This window comes from Seriola aureovittata, chromosome 19, assembly GCF_021018895.1.
Source record: "Seriola aureovittata isolate HTS-2021-v1 ecotype China chromosome 19, ASM2101889v1, whole genome shotgun sequence".
NCBI classification, from domain to species: domain Eukaryota; kingdom Metazoa; phylum Chordata; class Actinopteri; order Carangiformes; family Carangidae; genus Seriola; species Seriola aureovittata.
The window spans coordinates 19,333,301-19,349,524 of record NC_079382.1 but is presented as its reverse complement, the minus strand read 5'-3'; the positions used below and the strand labels follow the sequence as shown (position 1 = coordinate 19,349,524).

General features: G+C 44.2%; 1 protein-coding gene across 1 annotated transcript in view; it reads left to right on the top strand.

Moving 5' to 3' along the window:
- Positions 1–16,224, top strand: part of tnfrsf21 (tumor necrosis factor receptor superfamily, member 21) — a 43,164-nt gene that overhangs the window by 23,227 nt on the left and 3,713 nt on the right. Inside the window, exons 4-5 of the mRNA XM_056405340.1 lie at positions 3,596–3,861; positions 15,059–15,335. Coding sequence (XP_056261315.1) covers positions 3,596–3,861; positions 15,059–15,335 — 543 coding nt within the window. The remainder of the gene's footprint in view (positions 1–3,595; positions 3,862–15,058; positions 15,336–16,224) is intronic.

Here is a 16,224-nt window from a genome sequence, read left to right as displayed (position 1 = left end):
GCTAAGTTAGGCTAAGCTAACATGCTGCTGATGGTGGCTTCATAATTACCACACCAGACACGAGAGCGGTACCGTTCTTCTCATATAACTCTAAATTAAAAAATGAGCATATTTTACCAAAATGTTTAACTTTCCCTTAAGGCGCGACCGCCACATAATTTAGTTCCGCAAAAACCTCTAAGAAAAGAGAAGACACGTGTAGCATCATGCTAACTCCCGAAGACAGTTCAGCGTAAGGAATAACTGGAGGTCCTGCTCATAATTCAAACAAGTTATGGTGGATATGTGAAATCAACATCATGAAAATATCTATATATACAGGAACAGGTGACATGCCGTAGTTGATGCAATGATTTGGTCCTTCATCAAACACATATTTCATAGATACATAGAGTTCATCTAGATACTGTAGATACAATCAGAGGACCAGGAAAAAAGGAGGTAAGGTGGTGAATGAAAAATGTTGACGAAACACACAAAATAAAAACCTTCAGGTATTAGGTTAACAGATGCCTCTTGACCTAGTTGTTCATGTACATCACCATGATTCTACTTCCTAAATACTCCAGAGACACGGACATCTTTTCCTGTCATGTCAAACCCTGCTGCATGCATATCAAACATGTCGTCATCATCATCATCATCATCATCATTCAACCATTTCTGATGAAAACCTGTGCATGTTAATAATAAAAGCACAGGGTGATGCACACACATGAAGACATGTGCCCATCAGCACTGCATTTTCTATGTCAAACAAAACAAGGGGGGGGGCTCTATATTTTCGAATGGCAAACAGATGAGTCAGCATTTATATTTCTATCCGAGTCACTGTCAAGTCACATTACAGTCTGAAGGGAAGTGGAGCGGAGAGAGTCTGAACGGGCAGCAGGATGTTTGAGGGGGAGAGGCTGCTTGTGAAAAATCAATATTCATGGCTAAAGACGTTTCACAAGAGAAATCAAGGACAATGTGAAGTGTGACGCTGTCTGAGATGCATTTATTTACCGTGACACACAGTTTAAATGCCAATAGAGAAATTAAGTCTCGAAGCCAATTCGAGAAAACGCTCTGTAATTTCTATGACAACTTGCTCTGGTAATTAGCTACTTCTCTGACAGCCGCCCGCACGGCTGTGACTGATATTAGCTGACGAGCAATAACAATCCAGGCCATGTGTGCATCTCTAGAAACTCCAGCTCAAGATGCACAGTTTCGACTGTTGTTCCGTGGAGATTCGTCAGGGTAACTAGCACATGACTATAGCGTGAACCCTTAAAAAATGATTCATGAGCGAAATGCGATGCTGCCCATGTTGTGGTATTTCCCCAGTTAGACTCAGCCGGTATGAGCATCAGATAAATAACAACAACAAGCGTTGACAGGTCCATCAGTCCATCAGGCTTAGAAAAGACTTGTAAAGTATTTGTTTTGACTGCTCCCCATAAAATCTTTGACCTCTTGTACTGGTTACTCAACGTAACACCCGTGAGTCCATGTGACTTCTGTTTTTTTAAGGTCTGCTTTTTCTTGAGAGCCGAACACGAAATGTCAAAAAGAGCGAAAAACGTGCTAATTAAGCATTGCTAATAAACGTACGCTGTAGCGCTGGGATCGTTGAGCTCTCCTCCATGTGAGTCTGTTTATAAGATAGACCGCTGCTCGAGAGATTCGGAGATGATAAATCTCCACGCAGCTTATTCTTTCCTCTATTCGATGAGAACGAGATCAAGCCCGACGTGTTTGGTGTTTGGTATCCGAACCTTCTCTTACCGGAGCGGTAACGGCTCAACAGCTGTCTGTACTCAAGATGAATGGCCGTGCGTTTCACCGCTGCCAACTGCACAGCAGGTGTGTGTCTACATACTAAAATAAGTCGTCGCTCCAGCTGATCCGGGGGACATCCGAGACGAGATGGCGCGACCTACTGTCTCTTGGATCATGCTGTGTGTTTGCGTGTGTAATCCTGAGCATGTGTGAGGTGTCGGTTAAGAGGTGGACCTGTTGCACTTTCCTGGATTGCTGGAGCTTGTGGAGCGCCACTGGTGTCAGGACTCAGTTGGACAACCTGGTGACGGAAACTGAATGTGGTACAGTTGAAGCAAAAGAGCGTCTGAAGGAATCCTGTGATTTCAGTCGTCCAAGTCATTCTCATTATGATCAAACATTAACAGCTGCCACAAATCTCAAGTCATGGGATCATCAGCAGGATACATCCTCTGGGCACCACGGATAAACCTTCCACACCGTCCAGTAGGTCTGTTCAGGCTGGACCTCAGCGCCGGACGGTGCAGCAGAGGCCAGAATCTTGATTTTTCTCGCCCCTGTTTTGGGTCAAGCTCCACTTTTGATCATCATAAGCATGAACCCCTCCTGGGACTTACAGTGTCAACAAGGGGTTTCCAAGCAAGCGGAGCTACAGATGGAGAAGCTCCACTGTGACTAATGAAACTCGCTGGAGGCTTCTTAACTCCATGGCCCCAGTTCAGGTTCTGACAATACGTTTATAGTCTCATGGGAAACCCGATAGCTTGGGCGCAAATGCCCTCAGCAGCGAGTGATTCCCGCTCCTGTCTGTCCTTGTGTTTCCTGTCTGTCTTCACTGTCCTATCAAATAAAGGCATCAAAGGCCCCCCCCCCCCCAAAAAAAAAAGTTTAGTTTCCAAGCCCAAGCCTTGATAACTTGACCTTGACAGTTTTTTGCTCAGACTCCTCCAGAGTCACCAAAGCTGTTATACAACTGTTTTCACTGGCAGAGTACAACTTCTTCACCTTACTTGACTTTGACATGTAAAATTAATGGAGTGGCCTTTTTAAATAATACACAGACCACCTTGCACATACAGTTTCTCTAGACCAGAGCTTTCTAAACTTAGAACTTTAAAAATAGTTGTGCTTCCAGCCAGATGTCACAGAGTAGTTCCAGCAAAAAGTGATTTTGACTCCTGAAGAGGTCGAATCATCCAGTGTTTCACAAGAAACAATCAAAAATGTAGGAAAAGTCTCTAAAATACATTATTCTGTGCAGACTAACTATATTTCGTCTTCTTCCCTGCCCTGTACATCATCGACTCAGGTTTATCTTGCAACCCCTTATTACCAGTGTCCTAGATGATGTGCTATGATGTGCACACTGGATGAGGTGAAACTTTATTAGAGTTAGAATTAGAAAGCTTTTATAGTCGTTGTAAACTCTGAATACAATGAAATTAGAAATGCTACAAGAGACGAGCAGAAAACCAAAAAAGACAAGACACAGATTCTTTATAATAAGACAGGCCGTGGATGTCCCTGTTTTAATGTTGCGGCTGACGGGTGTGCAGATGTTCAGGGTAACCGACAGAACAAGAACAACGTGTGTGTTGTATGGAGCATGGCGCTGGGGCTCAGTTAGTTTGAAATGAGGTAATTCTTCTGCTGCTGCATCCTGTTAACACAGGTTACAGCCGCTGGCCTACAGTCTTCAATTAAGAGGAAATACAGCAATCATGAGAGTCTCGTTGTCTTTTCTTTTTTCGCAATGAATGGTTTATTAGTGGTTAAAAAAAAATGATGACAAACCCACTTTTCTCTCTCTCTCTCTCTTTCTGCTCAGGGGTGGATATCCTGAAGCTGGTGGCGGCCCACGTGGGCACCCAGTGGATCGACATCTATCAGTCGCTGGCCAACGCCACGGAGCGCGAGGTGGCGGCCTTCTCCAACGGCTACTCGTCGGATCACGAGCGGGCGTACGCGGCGCTGCAGCACTGGACCATCCGGGACAGCGACGCCAACCTGGCCAAGCTGATCAACGCCCTGCACCGACAGCGGCGCATCGACGTGGTGGAGAAGATCCGCTGCGTCATGGAGGATAACCCACAGGTAGGAAGGGATGGATGGATGGTGGATGTACGTGTGCACCGTTGGGAACGAGGTTACCAGGGTTATTCAGAGGTGCATCATGAGAATGACTGCGACCTTTCCTGTCTTTACATATTTTCCATCTGCAGATCTGTCAACATCACTGGCACAAGCTGTAGTACACTCTGTTCCCTGCATCCCTCTCTCACTGAAATCTAATCTGCGAGGAAAGCTTTCTGGTGTGTCCCTCTGAAGCCAGTCCCTGTGGTTCAGCTGCATTCCTTACATTAAAGAAACAGCTCACTTCAGGAGGATGATTTGATGTTTAAACAGTGATTACACTCACTGTTGCAGCTTCTCTCTGCGCACTAAAGAGTTTTGGAAAATGCTTGTTTGGATAAGTGAGTTATGGAGGGAGGAAATGGTGCGACTTTGGATCAGATTTCTATCCCTTTGAGGTCTGAGTAAGTTTTCAGACGTGCTCCTGACTGCAGAGCAGAGTGGGAACTTTGGCCACTAGATGGCAGCACAATGGGCCTTCAACTTGTTTATTCGGCTGTTATTCTGTCGGCTGAGATGTATGAGATTGGACTAAGATGTTTTCAGAGATATGGATCTAAAATTCAGTGTGTGTAATCTTCTAATGCATTATGGGTATACAGTTCCTGCAAAATCAATGGTAACTGCTAATCGATTAAAAGAGCAAACAATATCTGTTTTTGGCTTATTTTACCAAAGAAAAGAAAGAGCACAAAACTATCGCTGGTGCTCAGACGAAGCTGCTGTTTCTTTACGTTTCAAACTGATGCCAAAATGTCAGTTTGCGTGGCTTCATGAAAGTACAGAGATAAATAAAAAAAGGAGACTGTGATTACATACGATACTTGAAATGTCACTATGAAACAATAACGTACAGCTGTACAGAGAACGAGTGGTTGGCGTCAAAAAAAGAAAGTAAGGGTCAATAACTTGAGTTTATCAGTGACAGTGGTCGACCACAAACCACTTGTGTTCAGTGTTGCACGGGCACTAAAAACAAAGAGATATACTGCCTCCGCCTTCCCTTGTCCACCTTCTTCTAATAAAGTGCATCTATTTTCACGGTGCAGCTCAGGTTCACAAACGGGACCCTGATACTGTCTCATTTTCAGCCCCTCAAACGTGCACAGACGCTGACATGAACGCAGCCCGGTCGGTGACTGTGATTCAGTGAGGACCTCGCACGTCTCGCCTCACTCCACCGGCCCCTCGCGACCTACCCGGTCTCAGTCTCATGCTGTAATCTCCTAAGAACACGCACACGAAAAAGAAAACCATAAGCTCTGGATCCTTCATCACCATCCACTCTCCTCCGTCTTCCTCTTTCTTCTTCTCCTCCAACTCTCCGGAGATTCATATCAAGTTAATGCTCTTGACCGCACTCTTCAAGGTCAGTGCTGCCAACTCTGTCCGCAAAGTTTTCTGTACGAAACAACAACAGCGGATACATTTTTTTGTAGGAAACACAATAGTTGGCTGCGCTAGTGCTGCACAGTTGGAGCCTTGTTGAGGACGCCAGCCGCCGTCTGAGTTCTACGTCTCAACTGGTTGTAATTCAGCCTTTCATCACAGCTTAATTATCAGCAGACGATCTCCACGATCTTCCTCTCTCATTGGATCGATGGTGGATAAGATAACAGATAATAAAACTGGAAGACATTGTGACCTTATGGAGACGTCGGTGTGTTGGCAGCAGCTGTGTTGCGTGTTGGCCAGAGTGCGGACGCTCCTACAAAAACACGATGTCGTGTACTTGTGATCTGGGGCGGTTTTTCATGGCAGATCCCTGATTCTCTCAGGTTGGTTTTTGAAGAACTTGCCAGAGTCCCGACCTCAACCCCATCTAGCACATCGTGGATGAACTGGAACAGCTAGGTGTTGTGTCTCGTGATGAGCGAGGATGACTCACTGCGTTATTCTGGGCGCTGCTCAGAGCAGTAAGCCACAACACACCGTGATGTTACACATAGCACTTTTCTTTGCTACAGTTTGCCCACTCTTCCAGTCTTCAGAGCACCCCCCCCCCCCCCCCCCCCCCAAAATACCAACTGCAGCAGGAGCCATCAATAAGAGACCTCGATACCCGTTTATTTGTAGGTCAACATCGAGTCTCTGATCTACACTGCAAGTGCACTTTCTGTCATGCATCGCATATTTTATGTTGCAGATGGAGATGAGAAGATCATGTGAACAGCTTAGATAGAGATAAACCTAAAAGCATGTGTGGGAATCAGACTAAGATAAGATCAGGCTGAGGACGGCTGAACACGGCTGTAGGGAAACAATAATGAATTTGTGTCGCAAAAAACATCCTTTCAAAAAAAAAAAAGGTCAAGGTCACTGTCGTATGTTCTGGCTCATTTCACAGCAGCTCAATGTGACTCACATATTGGAGGCATGTCGATACATGTGTTACATAAGGGGCAATATATGACATTGGGCATTGAACGCACAGTGGAAGATCACGGTATCGATGCTGCTCCCGCTGGAACAACAGAGCGTCAGCTGTCTGATGGACGTCTCTATTTTTATCTGAGCTGCTGCCGCGGAGCTGAAACCAGACAGAAAGAGTGACAGAGGTGGTTCCCTCCTCGCTGTGAGCTGCAGCATCCTCCGAGGGAGGGAGTTCAGACAAACACATCAAGAATATACAGACGCTGCTAACATATAGTATATATGTAGTGTATGTTTTACTTTGTGGTTCAAATACTGCAATATATATATATATATATATATATATCATTAACACTGAAAAATCTCCTTCATCTACAAAAAACATTACTCATAATATTATAGTCATTTTTAAAGATGTTTTATTCATGTATGAAATTAATGCTTAATAGAGACAAATCTGTAGCTGGCCCAGGGCATCAGTATGTACAAAGAGGTGATTTAATAGCAGCCGTGCTGTTTCCCTTCCATAAGTCTCCTCTGTGTGGCTCATGAACGCATCGTGTCAGAGACTGCAGCAGATGGAGCTGACTTCCTGAGGGAGGAGTGTAAGAGAGAATCAGCAAAGGGGAAAGATGGTGATTTTTTTTTTGCTGTTCTGTCTTTACTGTTTATCAACCAGGATGTCTGCAAAGTTATGTTGAAGTCAGAGAAAGGCTCAGGAGCGACGCAGCCCACCTCATGACCAATATTCAGCCTGATAACTCACATGGATTGTGATGTATGCACATGAGCAATGCTGATATATGGTGTTTAGTCGGTGATGTCATCGCTCCCCACATGGACGCACCGAGCTGAACACAGCAGGGACCGGGGAGTGACGATAACAACTTCCTCCTAGGTGGAAAATGTTGAACTAACTCGGAGGCTTATCTTCATACATGTTCTAGTTAGACCTTGGTATAAAAAGAGGGAACGTAAAGGTACTATTGTCACTGTAGAGCAACTATGGAATTACTTTGAAAACCCTCCGTCTCATGTAGAGAGGAAGGATACACATGCATGCGCCTGCTGTCGGCCATGTTTGGTTTCTAACGCTGCAGCACGCAGTTGCTTTTCAATGACATATAATTCCTTGCTAATATTTGTTGCTGCCAAATTAGTTTTGCAGTAGTTACGGTTAAAGTTAAGGTGCTGTGAAGTGTGCAGCTGAAGTGTAGTTACTTAAGCTCAACTGAGCAAATGTTGAACACTGCTGCCTCAATTAGGAATTGAGAGAACTGTTCTCCCGCCAGAGTTTTAAGTCCCAAGAGCACAAATTCAAACTTGGTGCCCTCATTACTGAGAGAGATTTATCTTCACCTGTCTGTGGTGGATGGCAAAACATGATTTGAAACCGTGTTAAGTATCTTTTTATTTGAAAGGTTGCTGATACTCTTACTGGGCCGAAGCACAAAAGAACAAAACAAAAAAACAGCTGTTATCTGTTGATGGGAATGTTTAGGATTGTTTAGGATTGCAATACCGATGACTCAGCGATTACTGAGAACGCTGAGATTTCTGGCACTAAAAAGTTAATTTCACTCTGTTTTGGAACAAGAAGTGCTCTGCTAATTGGACTAAGAGGATGGCCCGAGACCAACAGCTGAAGGCTGTCAGCTCCTGAGTTATGGTATGAGTGTGTGTGGCTTTGTGAGGGGAAGCAGTGAGGAAGCCGGCTGTCTAATCTTTCTGGTGGAAACAGTACAGACAGAAAGGCTATTCATCGTAGGGAAGCCTGGGTCGATGTGCTTTTCCTGCTGTGACGGATTCAATAATAATTCCTCTTTATTATTGGGTTTTTATCTTGGCCGTCATTCTTATAGGTAATGATAAAGTTGTACTCACCAAGATAATTGCTGAAATCTGGGAAGGCATCTATTAAAAGAAGTTTAATGAGGCACGAGTTCGGCGAACCAAAGGATTGGTTTTACATGAGTGTCAGGGTGAGCCAAAGTTATTTGGAAGAGGAAGAAAGTGAAGAGGTAAAATTTTGACAAAAACATCCTTTCAGGTTAAAAGCGTGCTGGAGCTTTTTCCAGCATGGACTGAAGTGAAAGAAAGCATGCGAGCTCTGCATCAGTGGAATGATTTGGCCTCAAACCCACGTGACAATGGACGTCCTGAAGTTTAGAGTATAATGCAAAGAAATATCTATAACAGACCGGTGTCACACATTGGAAAAACATGACTGAGGCTTCACTTATAATTGTCTGCAGATGCGTACACGGACAGCTGGTGGACACGCAGCTCTGATTCCACTTGGAGGACACTTTCCAGACATGCGCAGTAGAGTGTCGTCTACGTAAACCGCACGCGCGCACTACGAGTCAAATCAAAAATGGCCTCCCTTTCACACAGCCTCGTTTCAAACTCGGCGTCCGTGTTTGTTTCCCAGGGCACGCGCGCACTCGGTAACTTTGTAGCATACTCAAGCTCAGAGCAGCGAGCTAACATGCTCACAATGATTATAGGCACAAGGAGGCTGATGGGAATGTCATTCATTTTAAACAATTCTTACACCCATGATCTTAAATAGATGGGTGGAGCATTATCTGTTTGAGATCATGGTGGTAAGAACTGTTTAAAATACGTCTGACGAAGGTTTGGAGAGACCGAAACGGTCGGATGAGCCATAAATTGTGATGCTGAGCAGGAGCAGTGTGTGTGATAATCTTCTTTTCGAGACTAAAAACACACGAGAAGACGAGTCAGGAAGACATACAGCCAGTGAACGTGTGTGATTTGTTTTTAGAAATATGCTGCAGCAATAAATTCTTTATCGTATTAAATGCAGATTCACTCAGTATATTTCCTCTGTGAGGTCTGTAGATTACCATCTGACTGTTTGGGGCCAACTGGAGATGTTATTTTTAACCTCGGTTTTTATTTTGAAAAATTGGCAGGAAAGTAAAAAGGGAAATCACATATTAGCGAAATGCTTTTATGGATACTTATTGAAATATGAAGTAGTCTGCCACACGAGAAGCTGAAGAATCAGCTCTTTGTTATGTGTATATTACAATAAAACGCACACACACACACACACACACACAGACTGACATCTTTACAGTAGTCATGTTTCCCTTCGTGCCACAGTGATGCACAGTCAAATGCAATTTCTGCCTTAATTGGGTGTTTACGATTCAGGTCCCATTAGACGCCTTTCAATCGTTTCCATAACGAGCCCCATAAGATAATAAAATGAAACCACATCCATTACTTTGTGGGGGGGGGGGGACACGACAGAGATTTCCCAGAAACTGCACTGCTTCTTTTTTAAAGGTAATTCAGGGAGATTATCTGCATGTGTTTGTGAGTGTATCTGACATTAAGCGTGCTGTAACGCAGTCTGGGAGCTGGCGTTTCCACCGAGGAGATACTTTGAATGTCACAGATGAAGTAGGTAAAGGCTGGATGTGCGGTGACATCAAACAGCTTCTAACAGTGAGACTGGGCTCGGCTCCTTTCTTAGCTGCATCTTATTTAATAGCTCGTCTGTTTGGGGAGTTATTACAGCTGAGCGAGACTCTTTGCTGTAACATTTTTGATCTAATTAATCAAAGTAGCCCCAGTGTGTGTTTCTGTCCCCTGTGTCCTTCATGCTGCTGAAATCTGCCAACTCTGCCAGCGAGGCAGGCTGGCTCAGTCTGTGTGTGTGTGTGTGTGTGTGTGTGTGTGTGTGTGTGTGTGTGTGTGTGTGTACATATGAGTGTTGGACTGCGTGCCCACTGTGTGTGTGTGTGTGTGTGTGTGTGTGTGTGTGTGTGTGTGTGTAAGCCCCTGTCCCCAACAGGCCCTTGTGCTGACAATTCAGCCTGATCCTTTTCTTTCTTTCACTGTCTCTGTCTCTCTCTCTCTCTCACACACACACACACACACACACCTTAGCCTGGGAACGGCCATACTGTTCTTCCGTATACTGAGCCTGGCACCCCGGCTCCATCCTCAGCAGCTCCTCGCATCTGCCAGCAGAGAGAAATCAGATTCCATGTGGTCTGAGGCGCTTTCAGATAAAGTGCTCTATCTGTGTGGGCAGGGCTTTTCACAAAGCAGTGGGCTGATAATGTTTGTTGCTGCAGTGTAATTTAGTTTATACGGCCTGTACATCATGCATGCAGTTCACTCATTTAATGGCATCAAGTAAGACGACACACATCACACATCAAAGGTTATTAAGCTGCACAACAGATAGAGTTACTTTGAACATCTAGATGTAAAAGCGATGGTAATTTTCTGACAGTTGGAGAACCTCTAAGACATGAATGTGCATGAAACTCTAAAGATTATCCACATTATCCAAAATATCTCTTTCTTTTATGAAAAATTAGGCACAGAGAGCACAGGGAGGAGAGTTAATCACCCTACCACAAAGCTTTTCTCTAAGAAAGCTTCAGTTTCTGTCATGGGCTGCACTGATGGTGAACACACATCAGTTCTCTGATACAGTGTTCTTTCCAAAAACTTCCCATGCAAATTGTTCAAAATTTTTGCTGCATTTTTGAATTGCACCTCTTACTGGCTTCTTCACTGTCACCACTGCAGCTCAAGAGTATCAAAGAATTTAGATCAGAGATATAAAATGTCTTATAGCTTATAGCTGATGCCCGTATACCGTATACCTTCAGTATTGTGCCATCAAAGAAAGAGTGAGTTCATCATTAACAGAAAAGTTCGAGAACTGGGAACCTACTTCCAGAACCAGTGGCTCCGCCCACTATTTAGTCCTACATCGTCAGAAACAGTTTTTTTCTGCTGTATGGGGCCCCACAAGGAGATGGGCCCCTTTGTGGCAGTATGTGGTCCAGCTATAGGAAGGGGGTCCTGGCCTCCAGTTGCTAAGAGAAACTGGGGTTGAAACTGGGCAGGTGATGCTTATGAGAAAAAACAGGTTGTTTAAGCTTCTTTTACATTGGTTCAAAAACCCGCTAACACTCGCTAACACAAGGCTTTTGAGGTACAATTCACTCCCACGTCAAATGCCTGCAGTTCACCCAGTCACAGACCTCTCACCTAAAATAAAATAAATTCTTAAAAACACACAATCATTGACCAAAGCGTCTCACATGGAGGCTCCGACACTTACAGGAGCACCAACCCCTGTTAGTCTGCACGACAGCTAACAGCTCAGTCTTTGAATCTGCGTGTGTGTGTGTTGTGTGTGTGTGTGTGTGTGTAAGCCCCTGTCCCCAACAGGCCCTTGTGCTGACAATTCAGCCTGATCCTTTTCTTTCTTTCACTGTCTCTGTCTCTCTCTCTCTCTCACACACACACACACACACACACCTTAGCCTGGGAACGGCCATACTGTTCTTCCGTATACTGAGCCTGGCACCCCGGCTCCATCCTCAGCAGCTCCTCGCATCTGCCAGCAGAGAGAAATCAGATTCCATGTGGTCTGAGGCGCTTTCAGATAAAGTGCTCTATCTGTGTGGGCAGGGCTTTTCACAAAGCAGTGGGCTGATAATGTTTGTTGCTGCAGTGTAATTTAGTTTATACGGCCTGTACATCATGCATGCAGTTCACTCATTTAATGGCATCAAGTAAGACGACACACATCACACATCAAAGGTTATTAAGCTGCACAACAGATAGAGTTACTTTGAACATCTAGATGTAAAAGCGATGGTAATTTTCTGACAGTTGGAGAACTTCTAAGACATGAATGTGCATGAAACTCTAAAGATTATCCACATTATCCAAAATATCTCTTTCTTTTATGAAAAATTAGGCACAGAGAGCACAGGGAGGAGAGTTAATCACCCTACCACAAAGCTTTTCTCTAAGAAAGCTTCAGTTTCTGCCATGGGCTGCACTGATGGTGAACACACATCAGTTCTCTGATACAGTGTTCTTTCCCAAAACTTCCCATGCAAATTGTTCAAAATTTTTGCTGCATTTTTGATTTGCACCTCTTCCTGGCTTCTTCACTGTCACCACTGCAGCTCAAGAGTATCAAAGAATTTAGATCAGAGATATAAACTGTCTTATAGCTTATAGCTGATGCCCGTATACCGTATACCTTCAGTATTGTGCCATCAAAGAAAGAGTGAGTTCATCATTAACAGAAAAGTTCGAGAACTGGGAACCTACTTCCAGAACCAGTGGCTCCGCCCACTATTTAGTCCTACATCGTCAGAAACAGTTTTTTTCTGCTGTATGGGGCCCCACAAGGAGATGGGCCCCTTTGTGGCAGTATGTGGTCCAGCTATAGGAAGGGGGTCCTGGCCTCCAGTTGCTAAGAGAAACTGGGGTTGAAACTGGGCAGGTGATGCTTATGAGAAAAAACTGGTTGTTTAAGCTTGTTTTACATTGGTTCAAAAACCCGCTAACACTCGCTAACACAAGGCTTTTGAGGTACAATTCACTCCCACGTCAAATGCCTGCAGTTCACCCAGTCACAGACCTCTCACCTAAAATAAAATAAATTCTTAAAAACACACAATCATTGACCAAAGCGTCTCACATGGAGGCTCCGACACTTACAGGAGCACCAACCCCTGTTAGTCTGCACGACAGCTAACAGCTCAGTCTTTGAATCTGCGTGTGTGTGTGTGTGTGTGTGTGTGTGTGTGTGTGTGTGTGTGTGTGTGTGTGTGTGTGTGTGTGTGTGTGTGTGTGTGCGTGTGTGCATGTGATGATGCAGTTGTGTGTCTGTGTCGTCTCGGTCCGAACAGAAAGTCACACCCGTCAGTCAGTGTGTCGTCTTTTTAAATGGATGTACCTGTGTTTAAAAAATCCTGCTTATACGCGCTAATTTTGGTTTTACTGTTATTAGTGCCAGACAATAACTAGACCGGAGAAGCGAGCAACAATAAATACCTGTGCAGGTAATGATTAATATCAAACTCAGACTTCGACACAGTGAGCCACAACAACTGCAGGAAGTTGACATCTGTGCCACAAAGCTGAACATGAGATTGTGTAACTTTGTCAAGTGTATGATGTACATATGCGCTGACTTCCTGTTACCTTGAGGCTGTTAACCCCCCCCCCCCCCCCCCCTCCCATGGGTCTATGTGTTTTTCTCTTTTCTGCATCTGCTCTTCAAAAAAAAGCAAAAAAAAACAAAACATTTGTTCCAGGTGCATCTGCTGTTGTGTGAGAGGGAGCGTGTGTTTGTCACGGTGTGCACGCGTGTCACTGCGCCGCTGTGCATGTATGTATGCACGCCTTTGTGGAGCGAGACAGAGCGTGTTTGTTCTGTCGGAGTCACGTAAGTCGTGTCACGCTGCAGCCCACTGACCCAGACGCTACGGGGAAGAGAAAGAAAACACAAGAGCAAGAGAACAGCGCCGGGGTTTCTGTGTCATGTCCTGTTGGAGCAATCCAACTGAACTGAATAGAAATCCATCAGAAAAGATTGAAACCTCCGCTGCATGAAAATGGATTTCCTTTAAAAAAAAAAAAGGCTTTGGTCCAGTTGAATTTCTGTTGCTTTGTTCGGTTGTTTGTTTGTTTTTCTTGGGACTAGTTTTCCCTCAGCTCCGTTTTTCATTCCCAGTGAGCTCGGTGAATGAGGTGACCTCTGTGCTGCTGCGACCTTTAGGCCCGAGTGGGTTCACGCTGAGAAAAACAAGACATGCTCTCATGATCTCATCCCCCAAACCAGTCGCTACTGGTTCAAACCACAGGTTCATTACCACACCAAAGAGGGAGAGAGGGGGGGGGGGGGGGGGGGGGGGCAGCAACAGAGGAAGAGAGAGAGAAATATGAGGAGAACAGAGGAGGAAATGAGACAAAATGGGACTGAGGGAGAAAAAAGGATGAAACTTTAAAGAGGGAACAGGAGAGGATGAACAGAGGAGGGAAGAAAAACAAGGATTGGGTACAAGGAAGAGAACGTAAGGTCAAGTTAAAGTTGAAGGGAGAGAAAGGATCAACTAGAAAGACGGAGAAAATGTGAGGAGACAAATACGACAGGATGTGAAACTAATGAGCTGAAAACTTAAAGAAACAAACAAAGGTGAAAGAAACAAAAGGGAAACAAGGAAATGACAACAAGAGGAAAGGATGGAGCTGTCAACCTCAAACAATTTGAGAATATATATATATATATATGTGTTTTCATGTGTATTGCATCAATAAGAAAACAAGGTGACAAGGTGACACCTCTCACAATTGGAGGGCAAAAGGATGTTTAGCCTGGACACAGTTAAATCTATAGAGGTTTCATGGTGGAATCGTTGATATATTATTATTAGATTATTCAGACGTGCTGTGTTTAATGACAGTGTAAGAGGATCATGTGCCCAGTGTTTTTTTGGTTGTTGTTTGTTTTTATTATCAATATTGTAATCATCAATCATATATGTACATGTGATATTACTAAAACTAGGTGGTCCATATGAACATCTGCTGCACCACTGTCCTCCATCAGCTTCCTCCTCGTTTGGCATTTCGCTGTATGTGACTTTTGAGTGTTTCTTTAAATATGTGTTTGTGTGTGTTTCATGACAGAAAGAAAATGTGGTACAACTAGAGAGAAAAGAGAGGGACAGAGAAAGAGTAAAAGAAGGAGGATATGAAGACGGAAAGAAAGGATGAGGGGAGGAGAGTTGAGAGAACGAGAGACAGTGAAATGAGACGCTGCATTCAGTGTTTCCTAGACGCGGGACAGAAGCTTGTGCAAATACCAGCCGATACATCTGTGTGTTTGAACAGTGGTTCATCTTACACTCATGTTTTTCTTCTCTTCCTGCCCCACCCCTCCCTCATCCTCTTCCTCTCTCCATTCCTCCCTCCACAGTTTGACATCAACCAGCTGATGACCTCAGTGAATGTAAGCCAAAGCCTCAGTCCCATCCACAAGGCGCTGGACTCTCCCAGCAGCGTCGGCGGCGGCAGCAACAGCGGCAGCAGCAGCGGTGGTAGCGTGGGCGGGGCCAGTGGGGTCGGCGTGGAGCAGTCGCCGGTTGACCGCACCAAAGGCTTCTTCCCCGACGAGTCGGAGCCTCTGCTTCGCTGTGACTCCACCTCCAGCAAAGACTCCGCCCTCAGCAGGAACGGCTCCTTCATTACCAAAGGTGAGAGGCCGAACTTCACCGCTTTACTGAGCGATCCCACCTTTAATTTGAGCTTGCAAACAAACATACTGGTGTTCTACAGCTTTAAAGCGCCATATTTTACACTTTCTGGTGTTTTAATTTGAAGTGTTGAGCCATAAGAAGATATATTTGTGGTTTTAAGAACCAAAAACCATCTCAATGTAATTTTGCATCTCCTCTCTCAGGCTTCTCTCTGAAGCTGTAATAACAACAGGTGGATGAGCCAATCAGAAGAGACGAGGCTCTCAACCTCTCTTCTGATTGGCTCATTGAACCTACAGTGTACACTGTATGGAGCCATAATCTCTGTCAGGGAAAAGATAGCAATAAAGAACACAGCACTTTAATTTCACTGGACCTTGTTAGTGTTTTTGGTTTCTTAAAGTTCAGCCTCCATGGTAAAAACAGTCTGCTAACTATATGTGTAATCCATATGAAATTAATTCTACAAAAATCCCTCTGTTTGAGTTTGACAGTTGTGGTTTCACAGTTGCTAGCTCATAAAGTTCAAATAGTACTGCTACTTTGAGGTGAGCTAACGCTAACAAACGCACTGAAAATCTTAAAAGATAATAAAATACATAGAGGACCGTCAACAAAACACAAAAATCATCATCAGTAAGAATAAAAGAAAAACTTAAGGAACAATACAAAGTTTTAACTTTGTCATATAGGAGCTGTAATTAATGAAAAATAAGTTAGTAACACTTATATTTAACTCCGTTATTTAGCATTTATCAGCAGCAAACATTGAAAGAGGTATTACATAGCTATGATATGCAGTAACTCACACATCATTCACTGGTCAGTGAGTGACATGTGAATTTTCACATTAAAGTCTTGTTTTAAGCAGTTTTAGCTTTGTTAT